Source organism: Pseudochaenichthys georgianus, chromosome 15 (genome assembly GCF_902827115.2).
Source record: "Pseudochaenichthys georgianus chromosome 15, fPseGeo1.2, whole genome shotgun sequence".
Classification (NCBI taxonomy): domain Eukaryota; kingdom Metazoa; phylum Chordata; class Actinopteri; order Perciformes; family Channichthyidae; genus Pseudochaenichthys; species Pseudochaenichthys georgianus.
This window is the reverse complement of record NC_047517.1, coordinates 1,005,035-1,028,290: the sequence shown is the minus strand read 5'-3', so window position 1 is coordinate 1,028,290 and position 23,256 is coordinate 1,005,035. Positions and strand designations below refer to the sequence as shown.

The window sequence follows — 23,256 nt, the reverse complement described above, 5'->3', positions numbered from 1 at the left end:
CTCTGCAGGTCTTTGATGTACAGTGAGGCCAACAGGAGGGAGACTTTTACATCGTGGCCCCATGCTGGGTACAGGTGGGCTCAGCCTGATCCAATGGCACAAGCAGGGTTTTACCACCAGGTAGGTTCTGACAGAGGAGCACAGCAGTCTGTAGCTTTACATCTGTTTACTCGCATGCACATTCAAATCATTTGCATGCAGTCGAGGGGATTTTTGGCGGCTTTTGAATGTTGTACACAACAATAGATGTGAACTCTTGGTAGATAGATCATCTCATGGTCCCTTTCAAAGTAAGCATTGCATGTATTATAACAGTCTCTGTGCACCAAGTCTTCCTTACTTAAAAGCTGAACATCTACATGGTGCGTAAGGGCACCTGCTGTTTTATCCGCCAGGAGGATGTACTGTTAGCACTGTTAGCTTAATAACAAACTGTTGCGCAATTTTTCCAAACAAATCAGGATGTTGCAGCCTTGCATTGTGCATGCTTCACCAAATTGGTCCAGTGCAGACATTTATTAATCATTGCTATTTCTTGTAATATCAATGCTGTGTATTTTCACCTGTGGTTGAAATGCAGCTGTGTAAGTGTTTGTCCCACCCTGTCTTTCCATAGCCTGCCTCAACAGGAGATGACAGAGCCATGTGTTTCACCTGTAGTGTGTGTCTGGTCTGTTGGGAACCTACAGATGAGCCCTGGTGAGTTAACTTTATTAAAAATGCATTTATTGAGCTACGAGCTATAACATATGAATGAAGACCAACATTTCTCTGCTACCCCTAGGTCTGAACACGAGCGACATTCTCCCAATTGTCCCTTTGTGAAGGGCGAGCACACACAGAACGTGCCACTGTCAGTGACACTGGCCACCAGCCCTGCCCAATTTCCCAACAGCCCCGACAGTTCGGACAAGATCGCCTGCTATGGCTTCGGCAGCTGTCCACAGTTTCTGGCTGCTGCCACCAAGAGGGGCAAGATCTGCATCTGGGACGTCTCTAAAATGATGAGGGTCAGAACATCTAAATGTTAAAGCATCAAACTGTCTCATGTGTTGTGTTTCACTTTCGATGATATTGGTGGCAGCCTGGAAATGTTGGTATGGGCCCAGAATCAAGAGTGTGTCTTTATGGGCTGAACAGGTGCACTTGAAGTTTGACATCAATCCATACGACCCAGCCATCCTGAGGCAGCTGATTCTGTGCGGGGGGGTGGAGCAACAAAGCGAGTCTCGCAGACCAACCCTGGCCTGGCTGGAGGAGTCTTCCACCTACTCAGACCTGCCCAAGCTAGAGGGAGACAGGTAACACACATAGATTTCCAGCTAGATAATTTAGGATAATAGCAAAACCTAGAACAGAGTTTAAGTACTATCCTCAAAACAAACAACAACAACAACAACAACAACAACAGAAGTGTGGATGACTGAAAAGACAGTAGCCATTTACTCTGACTCAAGCACTCAGTTCTTGTTTCTTTGATGGAATCCTGTGTTTGTGTTTTATCATGTGAGTCATGTCTTTTTAATCACTTCTTAATTTGCAGTGATGACCAGTTGGAGGATTCAGACAGCGATGAGCATTCCCGATCAGAGTCATTAACCGGTATGAAGACATGAATTACCACTTTTTGTGATTTCTAAGTGCTGGTGGTGTTTCAGAGATTAGGATGCACAATATCAAAAGCAATGTAGATACTGGATGTCAACTTCATTTCAATTTTTTTGTTTAAAAAACAAATGTATCCAACCTATTATCAGGAACATGACTGACCTCTCCTCTTGTTTTTATTCCAGGCCAGCAGTCCCAGTGGGAGAGCATGGATGTGAGCCTGGGGGTGACGTCGCTGAGTTTGCTGCAGCAGCCGGAGAAGCTCCAGTGGGAGGTGGTGGCCAGTGTGCTGGAGGACACGGTTAAGGACCTGGAGGAATTGGGTGCCAACCCCTCACTAAACCAAGCCAAGGCCCACAGCCAGGCCAAAGCAAAGGACAAGGTGGCTGACTACCACAACATTCCCTTCCCCTGCCTGCTGGCCGGAGGCCTGCTCAGCTACCGCCCAGCATCCTGCACCCCCATGGCTGGACCCCTGCCCACAGCCCCAGCTTCAACTCGCAGGACCACAGATGGTCCGCTAAGGACTCACGGCCCTGAGCCCTTTCACCCTGGGCCTCTCCAGGACCCTATGGAGATAGAGACCTGTAACCCCCAGATTGCGGCCCAGGAGCAGGGCTTCTCTAACCTCGTAGGTTCCCAACCCCCCAGCCCCTCCTCTCTGCCGGCTGTTCGCAGGACTATACCTGTGCTGCTGCTGTACAGCATCAGAGAGGTGGACGACAAGTCCTCAGGGCAGGTGTTTGCTCAAATGAACAATCTAATGAGCAAGGGGCTCCACGAGGAGGGCTTCACTGTGCCACAGATTATAGAGATGGAGTTTGACACACACGAGCAGCTTCTTCTTCAGGATCCTCCTATCACTTACATTCAGCAGTTTGCTGATGCAGCAACTAATCTGGCTGGGTTGGATGGTCACATGGACAAATGGAGCACGCTGGCTGCAGCTACGGCCTCCGCCCCCCCTCGGCCAGGAGCACTTGTGCAGTGCTTGAGGCTTCCCAAACAGCTGGAAGAGGAGAACCTTTATGTGGACTCGATCACGCCCTGCTGGGACGGTGTGCACCTCCTGGTGGGCCTGCAGCCATGTGGCACCGAGTCTCTGAGTGCTACAAACCAGGTGGAGGCTCTCAACAACCTGAACCGCCTGCACTCTGCACTCTGCAGCCAGCGCAAAGGAGACAGTCTACACTCAGTGGCCAATGGGGTGGAAGGCCACCACTCAGGGGGCTCACCGCCTCAGACCCCCCTCATTCTCCCCCCAGGAGACCAGCCGCAGCAGCAACAGAGGTCCCCAAGTAGTGGGAACGGCGGCTATCTTGCACTCTACAAGCTCAACTACTCCACCCGTATCGTCACCTTGGATGAGGAACCGGTGAAGGTGCAGCAGATCTGGGACCCTTGTGATGCCATCACCTCCCTCATACTGCTGCCTCCTGATGTGCTCGACAGCAGGGAGGACGACAATGAAGAGGCTCCTGAGGAGGCTCTGGCCTCAGGGTCCAAAAAGGGCTCCTCTGGGTTTGGAATGGCCCCTGCAGGCTCTGCTGGCTCTGCTGGTACTGGGACTGCATGTGGTGCAGCAACAACCAGCAGCACTGTCACCGGCCCCTCCACCTCTGGCATGAGCCACAAAGAGTGCAAGCGGGTCGAGGTGGCGGGCCTGGGCCACCTGGTGGTGACCACACGGGCTGGATATATAATGATACTTGACCTGTCTACGTTGGAGGTCCTGGCCAAGGTGGAGCCGCCTAAGAAGGAGGGGTCTGCAGAAGAGACGGACCCCTTTGTCTCAGTGACCTATTGCTCGGGGACTGACCGCCTTTGTGCCTGCACCAAAGGTTAGTGTTTCATTCCTGAGCCTGTTTCTCTGTCGACTGCAGTTCTGCTCACTGCTGGGATAGATGGGCTGCGATTGGGTTTAATGAATTGGGTTTTCAAAGTAGTTCTTACTTTTTTTCAGCAGCATATTATTGAAGATTTGTCAGAAATATCAAACATTTAAAAAAAAATTCAGAACACCTTTTCAATAATGTTTTTATGTTCTGAGTTGTGTGAACTCAGCAAGCGCACTGTTCCTGTTATGTGAATTTGTCCTAAAAACTATTCTTCTACTTTCATTACATTACATTACATTGCATTTAGCTGACGCTTTTATCCAAAGCGACTTACAATAAGTACATTCGACCAGGAAGACACAACCTTGAAGAAAACAGAATCATATAAGTACATCAGGTTTCATAGAGCCAAGCATTTCAAGTGCTACTCAACTGGCTATAAGCCAGTCCTTTATTAGTATATAAGTGCTTTGTTAGCAGTTCTTTGTTAGTAATTCTATCGCTCGAAGTGGAGTCGAAAGAGATGAGTTTTCAGTCTGCGCCGGAAGGTGTGTAAGCTTTCTGCCGTCCTGATATCAATGGGGAGCCAGTGTTTCCCCTAGGATGGAGTCATAGCAGCGGTGCTAAGGCACGTGGGCCCAGTATAATGTGAGCGCATGGAATTTTTTAGTGTGTGCGCGTGCGAAGTGCGCCACGCCAATTAGTTTCTATGTGTCAGCACAAGAAAGGCTCGAGGCCTAGTACCAGGGCCGGTTCTAGCTAATTTGCTGCCCAAGATTTTATATGTAAAGAATAAATGAAAAATCTCTACAAAAGGCAAATACACTACAAAAACAGGAACTTATTGACATAGGTCATATCCGTCAAAATGGCTTCAAATGTATTCAGTATTGTATGAGCTTGTTTTAATTGGGGGGTGGACGTCACATCCTCTAGGGGGGTCCGGGGGTATGCCCCCCCCCCCGGGAAGATTTTCTTTTTAACATTTTAAAGTAAAATGCTTCAATCTGGTGCAGTTTGAGCACACAATTACTAGAGACCTGATCTAGGGGGTACAACTCTAAACACCCATATGAAAAAGATCGGTTTACATTTTAATAATCAAATAAGTATGTGAACATAACCAGTAACCAGTAACCCATAGCCAATAACAAATACATGTAGCTTATTTTATTTGTGTTCATTCATATCTTATTTGACCTAGTTAACATTTATTTATGCATATTTTTGTATCTCTCCAACTTTAAACGATATTTTTGGTTTACTGTCCTATAGTATACATTGGAATGATTTCAAACCTGTTTTTATTTATCCTAATAATTATAAAGGAGTGCCTTGGAAATATGTGTTTACATAATTTGTGGTCAAAACGTTTGAGACCCACTGAGACAACTTAGACTGAAATGAACTATCTAAACGCTGAGTCCTTTACCTCACTGAGCCTCTCAGTCTGACAGGAGAGCTCTCCTCCACCCTGGTTGTAGAAACATCTACTTCTTATATCCGTTAGCGCAGCTAGCACCAGATTCTAATAACAACAGCGCCGGTACCGGTGCGCCCTCTCTCTCTCTCGCTCCCACGCTCGCACTTTGGCTGTGAGCTGCAGGCGCCTGATAAGCCCCCACTTTCATGACTTACAGCGTCTATCGTACAGGGCAAATGGAAAGTGTAACCGGGGTGAAAAGGGTGTTACATTTACTTAATTATGAATGTTGTTACATCAAGGCCGAAAATTAGGATGAGCACCAACGGTCAAAAATGTTTTTTCCCTCCCAGAGCTACCAGCGCAGCGCCCCACAGATCTGGTGCCCTATACCAAAAATCGGTCCTGCCTACTAGTACATACAGTGGCAATGTCTCAACATTTAGCAAAAATACACCTTTATTGAACATACAGTAACACAAATACTACAAATCCACATAACAAACAATCAAAAATGAAAAAGGGTTGCCACTTATTATTATTTTAATTTTTTAAAAAAAGATTATTTTTTTTTTGGGTACCTAGCTGGCGCACCCTAGCAGCGGCACGCATATTTCAGCAGCGGCGCTGCGCCGCCACTATTTGTATATAAGGGAAACACTGGGAGCTCATTCCACCATTTTGGAGCCAGGATAGAAAACCCACGTGTTTTTGCTGATGGGAACTTGGGTCCCCCTCGCAGCGAGGGTGCAGCGAGTCGTTTGGCTGATGTAGAGCACGTGCTGGGATGTACAGTTTAACCATGTCCTGGATGTAGGAAGGGCCAGATCCATTCGCAGCATGGTACGCAAGTACCAGTGTCTTGAAGTGGATTCTAGCAGTTACTGGAAGCCAGTGGAGGGAGCGGAGGAGCGGCGTGGTGTGGGAAAATTTAGGAAGGTTGAAGACCAGACGAGCCGCTGCATTCTGGGTGAACTGCAGAGGTCGGATGGCACATGCAGGTAGACCAGCCAGGAGGGAGTTGCAGTAGTCTAGGCGTGAGGTGACGAGAGCCTGGACCAGAACCTGCGTGGCTTTCTGGGTCAGCTGGAGACGTATCCTCCTGATGTTTTAAAGCGTGTATCTGCAGCAACGGGTTGTAGCAGCGATGTTTGCAGTGAAGGACAGGTTGTTATCTAGGATCACACCCAGATTCCTTGCAGTCTGGGTCGGGGAAACAACAGAGGTGCCGATGTTAATAGTCAGGTCAAGAGTGGGACAATCTTTTCCCGGAAGGAAAAGCAGTTCAGTTTTATCAAGGTTGAGCTTGAGATGATGAGCGGACATCCACTGAGAGATGTCAGCTAAACAAGCAGAGATGCGTGCGACGACCTGGGTCTCTGAGCGGGGAAAGGACAGAATTAATTGGGTGTCGTCAGCGTAGCAGTGGTATGAAAAACCATGCGGGCTAATGACAGATCCGAGCGAGTTTGTGTACAAGGAGAAGAGGAGGGGACCAAGAACAGAGCCCTGAGGGACCCCTGTAGTTAATTGACAAGGGTCAAGGTACGGTCTTTGAGGTATGAGGTGAGGAGGGAAAGTGCAGAGCCTGAAACTCCAAGTTCTTGGAGAGTGAAGGAGGATCTGATGGTTCACCGTGTCGAATGCAGCAGACAGGTCCAACAGGATGATGACAGAGGAGAGGGAGGCTGCTTTAGCAGTGTGCAGTTCCTCAGTGACAGCAATGAGGGCAGTTTCTTCATCAGCAAGTTTAATGTCCAGCCTTGCTTTATATATGTTTTCTCAACACTTTTGTTAACTCAAGAGGTTTAGCACCTGCAGGTGATTCGTTTATATACTGTCAAGATCAATCAACTGAAGTAAGAGTTAAAAGTGCAGTGAAGTCATTTGTAGGTTTTCATTTTGCTTCGTATCTCGTTTGAAGGTGGAGAACTTCATTTCCTTCAAATTGGAGGTGTGTGTGACGATCTAGATGATGGAGACATGTTTATTGATGGCCCCCTTTCTAAAGGGGCTGAACTGCTGCTTGAGGGGGCCAAGCCCTCCTCCAACCCCTCTAGCCCTGGAATAACAGGTGAACCTGACACACACACTCACTCACTCAGTAGCTGTCCACTTCAGAATTCATGGCCTGATCGTCAATTACAAACATTTCACTGGTAAATGATTTGCCCTTCTGTGATGCTGTAACTGCTGAACTGTCCTCTTTGAAGGAGTGGACCTCCTTGTTGACCAGCCGCTGTCCACGGAGAGCCTGATGTCACTGGTGGAGCTGACACGCTTCGAGACGTTGATTCCCCGCTTCTCAGCCACTGTGCCGCCATGTTGGTCGGAGGTGCAGCAAGAGCAGCAGCAGCGGCGCCACCCCCAGCACCTCCACCAGCAGCACCACGGAGACGCAGCCCAACACACACGCACCTGGAAGCTTCAGAGCGACAGGTAGCGTCAACTTTTTTAAAACTGTATGACTGCAGTCACTTTAATAAGTGTCCCAGTTAAATGGCTAAGTCATCTTCAGTGCTTGAGTTGAATATCTGAGCAGTCGGTGACCTGTGTTGTCTTTGCAGCTCCAGCTGGGACGAGCATGTGTTTGAGCTGGTGCTGCCCAAGGCCTGCATGGTGGGTCACGTGGACTTCAAGTTTCTCCTGAATGCCAACATCATCAACATTCCTCAGATCCAGGTCACCTTACTGAAGAACAAAGCACCCGGGCTGGGCAAAGTCAGCGGTAAGGACACTGTCTTGAGATGGTATCTTTTTTGTAAAGTATTTAGTACAGTGACGATACTGAATGCATACCTGCAGGTTGGTAGATTGTTCTTTGCAACTGTTTTGATCCAGGTGCTTAAAGTTGTTTGTGTTGTTTTTCATTACAATATCCGCTAAAAGGAATTGTGGCCTATTGAATATGGATCCTCTCTTTGTGTCTGATTCTTGCCTCTGATGTCTGTAACAGAGACGGCGGTGGACAGACAGATCTCCTTCCCCCTCTCCAGCGTCCTCCACGCTAACGGCGAGAGGAACGGACAGCCTCTGCTGCATGACTTCACAGAGGACATCCAGTTCATGGACATTGAGGAGACATCAGGTAAAGAATAACACCATTTTTGCTTTATTTCAGATTCAGAAATGTTGCCGTCTCTAATTTTCTAAAAAGACGGTAACAAACATGAGTATAAAGGTTGGCATTTAGTGTTTAAGCACTTTGAGTGGTTGGTAAACTGGAAAGGCATGAAATGTCTTTTTAGGGCTGAAGGTTGTTGTTTGACATTGTGAAAGTCTTAATGTGTATATTACCCGCCCTAAATATAGCAGTTCATGTGTTTGCTGCAGGTTCCATGCTGTGTCCATTCCTGGAGGACCACAAGGAGGACATCCTGTGTGGTCCAGTGTGGCTGGCCAGTGGGCTGGACCTCTCTGGCCATGCAGGCATGCTCAGTCTCACCAGCCCCAAGCTGGTCAAAGGTAACTACACTCACAAGTACACGTTCTGTGAGGGCATCGTGACCTGATCACAGCCTGACCCTCAGGGGTTTTCTGCTCAGGAAGATGCTATTCTGTTGTGAGTGCGTCCGTGTTTTCTAAGCTGTATTGTTCTCCCTCCCCTGAAGGCATGGCGGGAGGCAAGTACCGCTCCTTCCTGGTTCACATTAAAGCGGTGAGTGACCGGGGCATGGAGGAGAGCCCCCGACCCGTAGTGAGGATGCCCTGTGCCAAGCCCCAGGGCACCAAAGCGCACTCACTGTCCACCCTGCTGCAGCGGGCTCAGGCCTCCAAGGTACACATCACTGCTTCCAGTTTTCTCAGGATAGGTTCATATTTGGAATACTCCCATGCAAATATAAATGTAAATAATGTTTTTATTGATGTATTAGTTTCTCATATCCTTACCTTTCCGAAAAAGTTAACCACACTCACATTAATGTATTTGTGTGTGTGATTGTAGGAGAAGGTGTCTGCAGTGAAAAGCGAGAGCTCAGCGCCCTCGAAGAAAGTGGAAAACATGCGAGGCTGTGACCTGCTGCAGGAGGTCTCAGTCACAATCAGAAAGTTTAAAAAGACGTCAATGCCCAAAGAAAGGTCAGATCACTGTGAAACATTATGTTCTGTTGGCACTGTCAAAATGTTGTTGTAATAAATAATCTAACATTGCAGAAGTAAATTGAACAGTAAGTGTACTAACACACATTCCATCAGATGACAGTGACTTCTTGGTATACCTGTTTCTGCTGTTCCTGTCGCAGAAGTAAACCTATGTTTGTCCTTCTCTGCTCCTCAGGGTCCAACGCTGTGCTATGCTGCAGTTCCCAGACTTCCACGAGAAGCTGCTGGACGCTCTGTGTAGACGCACAGAAGTCAGCCCAGCCAATGAGCACGCTCAGAGCCTCATCCTCGACATCCTGTGCTGGCTGGCTGGGGTGTTCTCTAACGGACCTTGCAGGTAGGACTAAAATAACACTGCGTTCATCTATGACATCTCGTTCACACGTTACCTCCACTTTGACATTTTGCAGACAATAATAATATATTCTTTGGCTTCAGTTTAAGAGAAGGAAAAGAGGGCCTGCTGGCAAAATCCAGGACGCGGCTAACGGATATTGTACGGATGTGTTTCTTCGAAGCTGGCCGGATGCATAGCGCACAAATGTGGCCCGCTTTCTTGCACTTGTATAAGGTAAGAAGCAGTGGATGATTTCATCTGAACTGCCCAGTGAAACTGAGGCGGGAGGGGGGCAGATACATTCATATAACACTACTCACTCACTCAAAAACACATTGTCTACAGATACATTGCATAACAGGAAAGCCTACACGTACTGAATATTCTAAGCAAACACGTATCCCTGGGGAATATTTGTTTTGTTTGCTGTGTTGCGAAATAAATGTTTGAATTCACCCCGAGAGCACCTGGACCTGGATTATTGAAGTGAGCCAGTGACGTTAATATAGGTTCAGGAACTGTTCATCAAATGATCTGGGGGGGGCACTGGAAAGAAAAGCACAACACATTATTATGGCTATCCCTTCTGCTTTATGTAACGTTTATTTGGTTCCTATAGTGGGAAAATGCTATACGATGGAGTATTTGTAATTATTTATGTTTTTGGGTTTATACGGACATAATAATAAACATGCTGTTTTATTTTCCCTGCTGTAGCAATGGGAAAGGTGACCAAAGTCAGCAGGGTTTTGGAGTCAGTCTTCTGAAGGCAATGCTAGACAATATGCCTTATCTGCCTGCATCAGCTACTGGTGGTAAGTAAGTGAACAACAACTCCGATCATCATCCCCCAGCATTCTGTGCCTGACCCCTCTGTCCTGTCTCAGGATCCGTGTTCTGGTACTTCGTGCTGCTGAACTACGTGAAGGAGGAGGACCTGGCAGGCTGCAGCACCGCCTGCGCCTCTCTGCTCACCACCATCTCTCGACAGCTGCAGGACCGCCTCACCCCCCTGGAGGCTCTGCTGCAGACCAGGTACTGCAACTACTCCAAGAGTTTCTTACAGGCTTGCAGGCTTGTGAGGCACAAATACCATTCTATTACTTAAAGCAGGGGTGGGGAACCTTTTTCCTCTCAAGGGCCATTTCAATGTTTTCCACATCCTCCGAGGGCCGTACACATTATTGACCTCTGCTTAAAAATACTAAAATCACAGCCCATTCATTTGGCCTATCTTTCATGCACGTGCACGGTTGTGGCATGACCACCAAAACAGAAAGATATGGACACAAGATGTGTGCAAATGTATTTAGTTTCCTATCCATGTGAACATGATTTAAGTGGGGGGGGACCTAACCTTCTCTAGGGGGGTCCGGGGGGCTTGCTCGCCCGGGAAGATTTCTTTTTTAAATGTTGAAGTTGAAAGCATCAATCTGGTGCACTTTGAGAGCAACATTAAGAGATCTATGGATACATCTCTCAACACCCATATGAAACAGAACTGTAAACAGATTTTCTTTTTCTTTATGGATATTTTACAAATCACTCCCCTTTCAAACTGTATTCTTGTTTATTAATAACAACTTTTGTTTACTGTCATATAGTATTTATACCCGTTTACTTTATTTTCTTGTGTTTTTATAACTATAATGATCATATAAAGATGTGCCTTTACCTCACTGGTTGTAGAAAAAGCTTCTTATATTCGTTAGCATAGCTAGCTAACCAGATGCTAATAACAACAAAGGCATTGACTGTATACTCAGTGTGACAGATGAACAGATCGCCACTGGGCTTTCAGCTAAAGACACAGCCACGCAGAAACTGCGGCATGTGTACGGCTCCTTATGGCTACTGACATTTGTGAAGTCCCGGCCCGGAGCCGCGTTCTGGTGCTCTCCGTCAGAACTGCATCCCTGTCAGACCACGTGATGACACGTTAGGCTTGTGTTGTGTTCAAGGACCCTGACCTTGGCCAGGAAAAACAGGCACTCTCTTGTTTCATTTTTTTTGCGGTCTAGATTTCTTTAATTTTTTTTCTTTTTTGCGTGTGTTTATAAATTACCTCGAGGGCCGTAAAAATGGTCTCGCGGGCTGTATACGGCCCGGGGGCCGGAGGTTCCCCACCCCTGACTTAAAGGGATAGTGGAAATTGAACCCCAAATAGTTTCGTTTTAACTTATATACAAGCATAATTACGTACCAAAACAATCACACCTGATTAAAAAAATATAATAATTGCCTTACGCATGTTAGAAGCACTTTATTGCAGCTTCCCCGAACTTTTTTAGAAACGAAATGATCGATTCAGCCAAACCGGAAGTGAGGAAAACTCAGGAAGACGAAACGATAACAAACCATGGCGTCTATGCAGAATGAACGTGGAAGGGCAAATATACCAGACAAAGAAGAAGGATTGTACGAGGTATCCAGTGATGATAGCGAGTCAGAAACATCCTCTCGGCTTTCCTGCGAAAATGTAATTTTAGGAACTGAATCTGAATCCGGTTCAGTAAGCGACGATGGTGAGAATATTGAGCCAGACGATGGACCATTACGTCCTTATTTGTTCGAGCCCGAGGTGATGGAGTTAGTTCACGGCATGGGCAATGGCGAGGATGACCAGGACCAGGCGCCAGATGATGCACCCCTACGCACAAATAATCTTGACTGGTAGGTCCCTAAGCATAGCTCACGCTAGGCGCTATATTATATATTGCAAAAGTTGGCATGCATGCACTGTAGGCCTATGGCTATGCCCGAGGATGACTGCATGTAGGGTACATTTCATAACATACCAGGGTCAGGTTCACATACATTATCTTGTCACATTTATTATTGTATATGTAACAGCCTTATGGGCATTAATTACATGAATACATTTAAATGAATTGTATACTAGCATGATATACAGCTAGAGCCAATCGGTCTTTTGACGTAGTATGGTCCTAATCCTAGGCTAGCCAGGCTGCCTGTCAAGTGTAGGCTGTACTCACAGTACTGTTAGTCTATCATGTCTATATGATGACTGTAGTGTACACATTCGACACTGTGTACCGGATTATCGGATGACGAGGCCTCCGGTCGCCTAATCGACAGGCAATAAATGGCGTTGTACACAATGGTACAGGCTAACGATGCATTAAATCAGCCAGAAAACATAATAAAATACTCGTGCTTCGTCCAATGTTTGTGCCCGTCTTCCTTTGTTTTCGTCATCACCCGAAGATTCCCGAAGTATTTCGTTTCATTGAGAGGGCGTGGTCGGGAGCAGTAAAATTGAAAATAAAATGAAACGCGCATGAAAAAAAGAAAAAAGGTTTATTATGCTTATTTTTTAATAAAAATACATAAGTTAAACCCAAAATTCGCGGATTTCCACTATCCCTTTAACTTATTTATTTAATAATAAGAAGATACAAGTATTTCCAACTACTGCTGAAGTGAAGCCCACGGTCTCATCCGCTTTGTTCTTAATTCCTCGATGTATCTACCCATCACAAGCGTCACTCTCCCCCTCCTGTCCTCCTCCTGCAGGTACGGCCTGTACAGCTCTCCCTTCGACCCGGTGCTGTTTGACCTGGAGGTCAGCGGCTCCTCCTGTAGGAACGCCTTCAACAGCAGCATCGGAGTCCAGTCAGATGAGATCGACCTCTCTGACATCCTGTCAGGTATCAGCTTTTCACACGGTATTCTGACTAACGATGAAGTTGCATCAGACGGTAAACAATGTATATGAAATAAGATTACTTTAAATAGATTGAACTTCTCCAATACATTTTGTTTAATAGAAGGGGATCATGTGTAAAGATGGCTCCAGTCTTTGTTATTCTGATAAGGATGTATACACCCTTTAATTGAAGCTTTAAGTCATTTAAATGGTATACTGACTCTTTCTGTATCTCACAACATTTGTCCTTTAAATTCTTAGGGTCTTGATTCCAAAATGGAGGAAAACTGGATAGAGTTGAATTGTACTTTTCTCCTGAAGCTCGGTGTGTTCCTGAATGTTTGCTTTGGTGTTGTGCAGGGAATGGAAAGGTGAGCAGCTGTTCAGCAGCAGAAGGCAGCTTCACAGCACTAACAGGACTCCTGGAGGTGGAGCCTTTGCACTTTAGTTGTATCTCTACTAGTGACGGCACACGGGTGGAGCGAGACGACGCCAGCCTGTTCACCGGTAAACATCACTTGAAATAGATGTCTTTGGCCCCTGATCACAGAGCGCACACAGTTGAAAAGGTTTCTTCAATGCCTAATATTAACTGTTATTTTTAAGGGCTAGGAATATGCTGGAATTAGAATAAACTCTTAGAACAGCTCCCTTTAACACAATCTTGTGTATACTCAATTACTTGTGGTTTTAAATGTTGTATTATTTTTTAAATAATTGTCCACTTGAGAAGCTGTTGGAACACTTAAGTGGCCATCTCCTGATCTCTTACTCTTGACCCCCAGTGAGTACGTTTGGCGTGACGCCTGCGGTGGGAGGCCTGTCGTCAGGAACAGTTGGAGAAGCTTCTACAGCGCTGAGCTCTGCAGCACAGGTGGCGCTACAGTCACTGTCCCACGCCATGGTGTCAGCGGAGCAGCAGCTGCAGGTGCTGCAGGAGAAACAGCAGCAGCTGCTCAAGCTGCAGCAGCAGGTACACACGCCGCACGCACACAAGCGCATGTACGCACAAACGCACATCTTTCACTTAGCAGCATAGCATAGGTGGCACAGTGAAACTGGAACACATATTTAGACATAGCAGTACTATGTTACTTTTAACAGTATATTTTCACACATTTAATGTCATTTTCAGGAATTTTGATTTTCTTGAATTGTTTTAATTTCTTTTTAGTAATTCTGCTGTTACGATACCAGCTACTAGTTAGTTATGGCGCGTTTCCACTGCAGGGCCTCGCACGGCGTAGTACGGTATGGTTAGGCCTTGGTAGGCCAGGCTCACTTTATGCTGCGTTTCCATTACAGTTTAGGAACTGGGGTAGTAACTATAGAAACGCAGTGTAGGCGGAGCCGTGACGTGACGTCATCTTCAATGCGAACACAAAACCAACATCAGCCGTTAGCTGTTATCCCTCAGAGCTCACAGCTCCTCATATCTGCTCAGAAACTGGACAAAAGTTAAACAAGTACAAACTACAGACTGTCTGTGTCATGGCGAACACAGTCGCTGGTTTATTTATGTCTGGAGGCCGTTGTTGTGAGTGTGGACGGTCGGAGCATATATAACGTTAGCTTAGATCTCCATTCAGAAAACACACATTCTAAAAGGTGTTTCTCTGCCGTCTGTCTGCAGACCTGTCAAAGCATTAATTCATGGTTTTTACTAACCGGTATCAGTGTGTTGTTACGTCGGCATCATTTAGAAACGTGTATTACAATTAAATCACGGTCAAATATAGATAGATAGATAGATTCAACTTATTGTCATTACACAGTACAGGTACCATGTAACGAAACGGTTTCTCTGCATTTAGGAGCAGTGTGCTGCCATTATGTACGGCGCCCGGGGAGCAGTGTAGGGAACGGTGCCTTGCTCAGGGACACCTCGGTAGCACTTGGTCTTTCTGGGACTTGAACTGGTGACCTTCCAGTTGCCAAGCCAAGTCCCTATGGACTTCGCCACCACCGCCATATAATATGTTCATCTTGTTGTAGTTGTAGCCCCCTTGCCAGCGATTCTCTCACTAGTTTAGCATACTCAGCCCGACTCAGCCCGACTCAGCCCGGTTGTTGGCCCGGAAAGAACCTGGATTTTGGAGAGCCAGAAAACTGTGAAACAGTACCCGTTAGCCGGAATTACCCCTAGTGGAAACGCAACAAAAAAACGGGCCGAGTTTGGCAGGCCACGCTTAAACCGTGGTACGCGCTGCAGTGGAAATGCACCATTAGTAACCCTTCTGTGTCTGTGCTGCGAACAGAAGGCCAAGCTGGAGGCCAAGCTGCATCAGACCACCTCTGCAGCCGCCTCTGCCTCCGGCGTGGGGACCATCCACAACTCTGTGCCTTCCAACCCCTCCTCTGCCCCGGGCTTCTTCATCCACCCCTCTGATGTCATCCCGCCCACACCAAAAACGACTCCCCTCTTCATGACCCCTCCTCTCACGCCGCCCAACGAGGCGGTGTCAGCGGCCTTCAGCGCTGAACTGGCTCATCTGTTCCCCGGTTCCATGATGGACCCCGGGCCCATCAACCTGGCCGCGCACAAGAACACACAGAAAGCCAAGCCGGTTAGTTCATGCAGCTTCATGCTGCTTAGTTAGTGACAGCTGCCTGTCATACAGGGCTGCCTCATAAGCCTCAGTTATTTTTTAGCAGCAACTAAAAACGACCCAGTACACAAATGCCTTCTCAGTTTCATTCTCCTTTTCACTAGACACACAAGGGAGCCAAATCAATTATTAAATAACCCTTTAAACAACAATGTCTGAGGGAGACTTGCAGTACAATGTATAATACTTAATCATTCCCTTTATTCATCCAGGCGTCCAAATATACTCTCATAGGTTTTAGGAGACTAAACATATAAAAAGATTCATAGTTCAACATGTGTAAATGCCTGAATTAAAACAAGACACTTTTGTCAAACCCATAATCTAGCAGAGAGATTTATCTTCTTTTTCTTTTGTTAAATACGGTTTTGTTTTTGCAGCAGAGCCCCATGGGAAGTGGTCTGGCTCTGGCCATCTCCCAGGCGTCTCACTTCCTGCAGCCTCCTCCACACCAGTCCATCATCATAGAGAGGATGCACTCTGGTATGTCGTGGATAAGTGGTGTGTTGGAATCAAACGTATACAATTTTTAAAACCTCAGTACAATTATTCCAAAGTTAACTTCCGGTGTCCTTTCTCCTAGGAGCTCGTCGCTTTGTGACGCTGGACTTTGGTCGTCCGGTGCTGTTGACTGACGCTCTGATCCCGACCTGCGCCGACCTGGCCTCTCTGTCCATCGACATCTGGACTCTGGGGGAGGAGGTGGACGGGCGCAGGCTGGTGGTGGCCACCGACATCAGCACCCACTCCCTCATTCTGCACGACCTGCTCCCCCCACCTGTCTGCAGGTTCATGAAGGTGTGTATTTTGCTTTGCATTGACACATGATGGCTGACTTTAATGTTGTTAGTTTTTCTTGCTTTTCTTTGTTTACCATAAGTATGCCTTCTCCTCGTTTGCTTTCTAAACTCCAGATCACTGTGATCGGGCGCTACGGCAGCACCAATGCTCGGGCAAAGATCCCGCTGGGCTTTTACTATGGACACACGTACATCCTGCCCTGGGAGAGTGAGCTGAAGTTGATGCACGATCCTCTGCGGGGAGAGAGCGAGGCCGCCTGTCAGCCAGATGTTGATCAACATCTGGCCATGATGGTGGCGCTGCAGGAGGACATCCAGTGCAGGTAAGCATGGGAGTAAAGTATTTTACTTTTCTATTATCAAATCACACCGAAGGAGCAAACCAACAATGTTATAATCCTCATTACTTTCTGACTCCTCCTACTGTCCATGATCTTTGACTCCAAGCCCATTGGTTAATACTGAAGCTAAAAAACAGCTCACTCATATAACCTAGAATAAGATTTTTTTTTTAAACAGCTGTACTGCAATTTTTAGCAAATATCAGTCACATAGGAAGATGTTTGCAGAGGTTGGGGACCATCTTTTGAGGTGAATTAATTCACATTCAATTAACTCCTGTTTTCCAGATACAACCTAGCTTGCCATCGGCTGGAGACGCTTCTGCAGAACATCGACCTGCCGCCTCTCAACAGTGCTAACAATGCTCAGTACTTCTTACGGAAGCCAGACAAGGTGGTGGAGGAGGACCAGCGTGTGTTCTCCGCCTACCAGGACTGCATCCAGCTACAGCTGCAGCTCAACCTGGCTCACCACGCAGTGCAGCGGCTGCGCGTCTCCCTGGGGGCCAACCGCAGGTCGCTCCCCACAGCCGGGGCCCCGGAGGTCCAAGAGCTGGTCCACAACTCCTCCACAGAGCAGCTGAGGACCATCATCCGCTACCTGCTGGACACACTGCTCAGCCTGCTGCACTCCAACAACGGTGAACAAGCGTGATCAAAACAAATCTTATTTGTTTCTTTATATTTACTTGTATATACAGTAGGGCTGTACCCGAATATTCGTTCGTTGGAGTACTATTCGGGTTTCAATTTCGTTATTCGTTTTGTTTGTTTTTTCCCCGTTTTTTTTTTTACAAATTGAATTTATTGAAATCTCCAATATCAACGTAAGAGCTTGTGCCTCTTCGGGGGGTGCTAACACTTAACCATAAACGTTATCGTTTACTTTCTCCGTCTTTATATGTAGATATTACTTTTCTCCGTTAATCTCTGTCGCGTTGTTTCCATAGCAACAACAACTTCCTCTCAACTGCTACCTCTCCTTCAAAATAAAAGCATGTCCATAAATAGGACTATTCAACTGCAACGAAAGTAACAAACACAATGCGATATCCTTTTCAATTTCAAAGAACACAAATTGGGTTACATTAACAAATAACTATAAAACAACAATACTGTAGAACAGGGGTGCCCAACCTTTTTTGAACCGAGAGCTACTTTTAAAGTTGCCAGTCTGCCGAGATCTACCAGTCCAAATAGAGAGGCGTAGCCATTACTGACAGCCTACTACCAGGTAAATACACACTACTACTTGTATAAAACTGACCTTTGTACGATTAATACTTCATAAAATACTGCAGATCCTTTATCTTACCTCTTTCTAATCTACACACAAGTATTTAACTGAAGTTACACAACAGTGTTGTTGATACAGAGTTGGAGTTTATTCACACGTCACTACAGTGGGTAATGTTTAAGAAACATTGAACAGTGCTGCCACATATGACACAGGGACAAAAAGAAAAGACTCTGAACCCTTTCTTTGCCATTATATAAAAATAGTGTTGCAACAAAAGTATAAATGAGGCTTACTAATAAGACAACTCAGATCTGAAGCTACTCAGGAATCTGCTGCCAACGTGCAATAAAAGAGACAACATTAATAGAATCAAACCCTTTTTTGTTGCATTTTATTAGAGTATAAAAAGAAATGCCTTTAAAATAGGATGCAAGCAACACTAGCTATACAATAATTATAATGAATAAGTTCAAACAAACTCAAACTTACAGCTGATTAATAACGGTATCTAACTTGAGTTTTTATTATATCAAAAACCTGTTGAAATGCTTTGTTATTTTTACTGTCCCCTAAAAGCGCGCCGGCAGCCTCCAGGAATGCTTCTTTCACAACTTCGCCGTCTTTGAAAGACTTCATGTGTTTCTCAAGAACGTGACTGACACGATAAGATGCTCTGGTAGCAGCCTTGCTCTTGTTGCTGGGCCTGGTGAAAATGGACTGCTGTGCATTTAGCTGTCCTCTCAGGCCCCTCCCCTTTAGCTGTCCTCTCAGGCCCCTCCCCTTTTGGAGCGTAGGGCAGGAGGGAATTCCGTCTCGTAGCGTTTGTGCACTGTTTTGAAATGCCGCTCCTAAATGACCCTTCTTCGATAAAGCCTCGCTCGCATTGCAGATGAGACAGATGGACTTTGAATTGGAATACATACAAAAATAATCATCCTCCCACTCGGAGTGAAAGTTATATATTTTGGGCTTTTTTGCTTCTGCCATAAGTGCGGTCTTGTGTGTGTGCGGACTGTCACTCCTGTTGCCACGGACAACGTCAGCGAACTAGTGCCCACAAGCCACGCCCCGACACATGGGGTCACGCCGGCCAATCACAAAGCTTTGGTGCGTTCAAGTGCATTATTCTGGCACGGGAAGATTATGTTATAGGACATTAACGATATAACAGAATATTGTTGTTCTATTTTTAGACACATCTCGCGATCGACTGGGAATTTCCCTGCGATCGACCGGTCGATCGCGATCGACTGGTTGGGCACCCCTGCTGTAGAATAACAAAATGAATGCCGTGAATACACCGAAATACACGTGTTGAAGCGCGGGCCGAATATCCGGAGCTCTAAAAATGGTATTCGGGACAGCCCTAATATACAGTAGACCAATGACACACACATCCCAGACAGGGGCACAAATGCTTGAATGTTTTCCTCCCAGACTTTTACCAGTAGAATATGGACATTTATGTATGGATACATGTGTGGACAGCATCATACTTATATTTACACCTGATTGATTCGTGCCTCTGTATATTCCAGGCCACTCTGTGCCCTCAGTGCTGCAGAGTACCTTCCATGCCCAGGCCTGTGAGGAGCTCTTCAAACACCTCTGCATCAGTGGGACGCCTAAGATCCGCCTCCACGCCGGCCTGCTGCTGGTTCAGCTGTGTGGAGGAGAGCGCTGGTGGGGCCAGTTCCTCTCCAACGTCCTGCAGGAGCTCTACAACTCTGAGCAGCTGCTCATCTTCCCTCAGGACAGGTGGGGACATCAGATTGCTTCCATCAACCACAGATCCTGAACTGATTCTTCCCCCAGTGCTTTTTAGCTTTATCACATTGAGGATTATCATTCTCAGTGTAAAAGTCAAAAAAGCTTGTCGGACAATTGTTTTTTTCCATGTATTTGTTACTCAAATGAGAAAAGAGCTTAAACCTTAAAGCGCAGCATTGTTGCTAACTTCAGGACCAACCTGATCATCTCTCTCTTTCTATCTCTCTCTAAATGAGAGAGATAGGCAGCTCTGTAGCTCGAGCTGCTGGCATCTCTTTGAATCCCATCAACAATCAGAATAAAAACACTTTGAGTTTATTTAAATCTCAATGAAAGGCTTTGCTAGTGAGGAAACGGCTCTGTCAACATTGAAACAATCTCTTGCCCTGTACATCCCTCTGTCTGTACTGCCTCTGCCTTATCTTCTTGCTACGTATTATGTACGTTTCTTTTTTGTATTACTTTTGTATTAGCATTTCCAGTATTGTATGCCTCTATGTAGCATGTTTTTACTGATTGTATTTACTTGTTATTTTAAATTTAAAAAAACGTTTAGGGTGACATGCAACATCTGTCCAAGGATTACAGATGAAAAATAGCCTCTTGGCTAACTCTAGCATTTACAGAAATACACTCATTAACTAAAAATAAATCAACCAATAGAACTAGTTCTCCTAAAAACAGGTCTCAAATGACCCTGTTTGAAGTTCACCAATGCAGTATTTTGCTTGTCTTGTTTGACCCAGGGTGTTCATGCTGCTGTCCTGCATTGGCCAAAGATCCCTGAGTAACAGTGGAGTGTTGGAGGGGCTCCTGAACCTGCTGGACAGCCTGCTGTCTCCCCTGCAGCAGCCACAGGCCTCCGCCCAGCGCAGGACCGAGGGTACAGCCAGCCTCACTGTGGCACCGTTACACATTTATGTTTGATGGAGCAAAAATGGCACATTTCAGCAGATTCTATATTAGAAAGTGTGACAAAAAGTGTGTGTTTCAGGTGTTTTGGATATTCCCATGATCAGCTGGGTGGTGATGTTGGTCTCCAGACTGCTGGACTATGTAGCCAGTATAGAAGATGAGGCTGCAGGGGGTAAGAAGCACCTTGGAGGGAAAGAACGGGAGAGATCTTTTACAGGTATAGAAACTACACAATATTCCCTCACTTTTTTCTCTAACCTATGATTATATATTTTATTTCACTAAAGGACTTCACTATTTCAAGTCAAGAATCTAAATAAAAACTGTTATAGGCATTTTTGACAAATATCTATGAAATATGGACAACTCACAAATGAACCACACACATTATGATCTGTTAAAGTGGAACATACAACATGGATCTCTGAATGATCTTTTTACTAACCTGAAAGAAACCTTGTTAGACTTTCATAGAATACACTTCATTTCTTTTCTGCCCTCTTATTGAAATCTGTCCTAACCCCAGTGACCTGATGAGTGCTGTTGCTCTGTCCTCCAGGTATTCAGTGGAGCTTCATCAACAACAGCCTTCAGTCTCAGAACTCCGGCAGGGCAGCGAAAGGCAACAGCAGCCTGGACCGACTTTACTCGCGCAAGATCCGCAAACAGCTCGTCCACCACAAGCAGGTAAATGTGTCTCATCTTCACCATGTGCTTTAAGAAGTCAGTGTGATAAGTGAATATGTGCGTACGAGTCCTACAAACTCAAGGACAATGTTCTTCTCATCTCTTGTTTGACTCAAATAGGTTTACAATGCTCCTATTTATCATACCCTTTTATTGCAGCAGTTAAATCTATTGAAAGCAAAACAGAAGGCTTTGGTGGAGCAGATTGAGAAGGAGAAGATCCAGAGCAACAAAGGCTCCTCCTACAAGCTGCTGGTGGAACAGGCCAAGCTCAAACAGGCCACATCCAAGGTGAGCAGCTCAGCTTCTGCATGTCCAGTAAGCATCCTCTAAAGAGGATCCACGGTGTGTAATAAGTTGTCTGCATGTTTTAATAGTATGACGACATTCGTATAAATTATAATATTAAAGATTGTTACTTTGTGAGATGAAGATAATGCACAGACTTAACTACAGAGCTACAGATTAATTCTTCCACTTATTATGCTAAGATAAATGCATTTAGAGAGGGAGCATCGCTATGTAGCTCTAACACAGTATATACATGTCTAATACTTGGATGTTTGCCCTGCCTCTCTTCCTTTTTAAATGTCTTTTTATCTTAACATCGGCAGTATTACAGAACATGACATATTTGACAACATGAACAATGTACAGACGTAGTGCACAATGAAAGTATGAATAGCGTAATCAAAATAATAAAACATCTATTGTCCCCACACGAGCCCACAGAGCCCTGGTGTTATTGTCTGTAAGCAATCAGCTCCTAATAAGCTGTAAAGGGAATCATACGTAAAGAAACTAGAGAGCTTCAAGGGGCATACATTCTAACCGGTATGCCTTGTCACGTGTTGACTTATCCACATGTCACAGTGGGGGGTTCCTCCAACACCCACTTTAATAAAATGAACCTCATGGCACAGAAGAGGAAGATTTTAATTGAGTTTGAGTAATACTTGGGGGATTATCTATGCCTAAAATGCACAATACAGTTGTTTACTGTCCTACCCATTCTGTCATGGATTTCTTTTAGACCCTCTCTCCAGAGTGCTATGATATACACACATTGGGATAAACTGGGAAGATATGAGCCTTATGAGTTATTTTGCATTATTACAAAACGATGATGAATCTGGGTTCATTGTATTGCGTCTCTCTTCCAGCACTTTAAAGACCTGATCCGCCTGCGGCGGACGGCCGAGTGGCCCCGCTCCACGTTGGACACGGAGTCCAGCACAGCCAAAGAAGCCCCAGAAGTGGAGCCCCTGCCCTTCACCCTGTCCCATGAGCGCTGCATCTCTGTGGTGCAGAAGCTGGCCCTCTTCCTCCTCTCCATGGACTTCACCTGCCACGCCGACCTGCTACTGTTCGTCTGCAAGGTATCCATCGGACCCTCATGCATGGACTTGTTCAATTCCATAATCTGTATATACACATAAATAAGTACTTTTCTTACCCCCTCAGGTCCTTGCTAGAATAGCCAATGCCACAAGACCCACGATCCACCTGTGTGAGGTGGTGTCTGAGCAGCAGCTGGAGCGCCTGCTGCTCCTGCTTGTGGGAACAGACTTCAACCGGGGGGACATCTCCTGGGGGGGCGCCTGGGCGCAGTATTCCCTCACATGCATGCTACAGGACATCCTAGCAGGTGTGTTGGGTTGCTTTAAGTCTGGTGTGACTCGATTAATGAAAGAGTGTAAGATAACACATGTCTCCTTCATCCTGTCTCCTGTACAATGGGATATTTAGACTTTACCTGATCCTTTACATTTTGTTTGTTGAATTGGTGTTTTAATGTGAATATTTCTAATTTGGTTCAGTCATTTTACACATGCTGTTTTGATTTGTATTAGCCATGCTAGTTCTAAGGATATGTTCTGTCGCTCTGTCATTTAAAAAAGGAAATATCTTTAC

The 23,256-nt window shown here is 45.8% G+C and overlaps 1 protein-coding gene across 1 annotated transcript in view; it reads left to right on the top strand.

Moving 5' to 3' along the window:
• Positions 1–23,256, top strand: part of birc6 (baculoviral IAP repeat containing 6) — a 147,274-nt gene that overhangs the window by 8,780 nt on the left and 115,238 nt on the right. Inside the window, 33 exon segments of the mRNA XM_034100519.2 lie at positions 9–120; positions 617–699; positions 785–1,010; positions 1,141–1,301; positions 1,544–1,602; positions 1,794–3,449; positions 6,794–6,943; positions 7,083–7,308; positions 7,437–7,597; positions 7,826–7,957; positions 8,203–8,334; positions 8,481–8,647; positions 8,816–8,949; positions 9,149–9,310; positions 9,412–9,499; positions 9,501–9,544; positions 10,028–10,125; positions 10,198–10,345; positions 12,848–12,981; positions 13,341–13,487; positions 13,766–13,953; positions 15,239–15,547; positions 15,973–16,072; positions 16,173–16,387; positions 16,504–16,712; positions 17,019–17,371; positions 19,509–19,728; positions 20,487–20,623; positions 20,735–20,872; positions 21,215–21,342; positions 21,502–21,633; positions 22,506–22,721; positions 22,807–22,990. Coding sequence (XP_033956410.1) covers positions 9–120; positions 617–699; positions 785–1,010; positions 1,141–1,301; positions 1,544–1,602; positions 1,794–3,449; positions 6,794–6,943; positions 7,083–7,308; positions 7,437–7,597; positions 7,826–7,957; positions 8,203–8,334; positions 8,481–8,647; positions 8,816–8,949; positions 9,149–9,310; positions 9,412–9,499; positions 9,501–9,544; positions 10,028–10,125; positions 10,198–10,345; positions 12,848–12,981; positions 13,341–13,487; positions 13,766–13,953; positions 15,239–15,547; positions 15,973–16,072; positions 16,173–16,387; positions 16,504–16,712; positions 17,019–17,371; positions 19,509–19,728; positions 20,487–20,623; positions 20,735–20,872; positions 21,215–21,342; positions 21,502–21,633; positions 22,506–22,721; positions 22,807–22,990 — 6,749 coding nt within the window.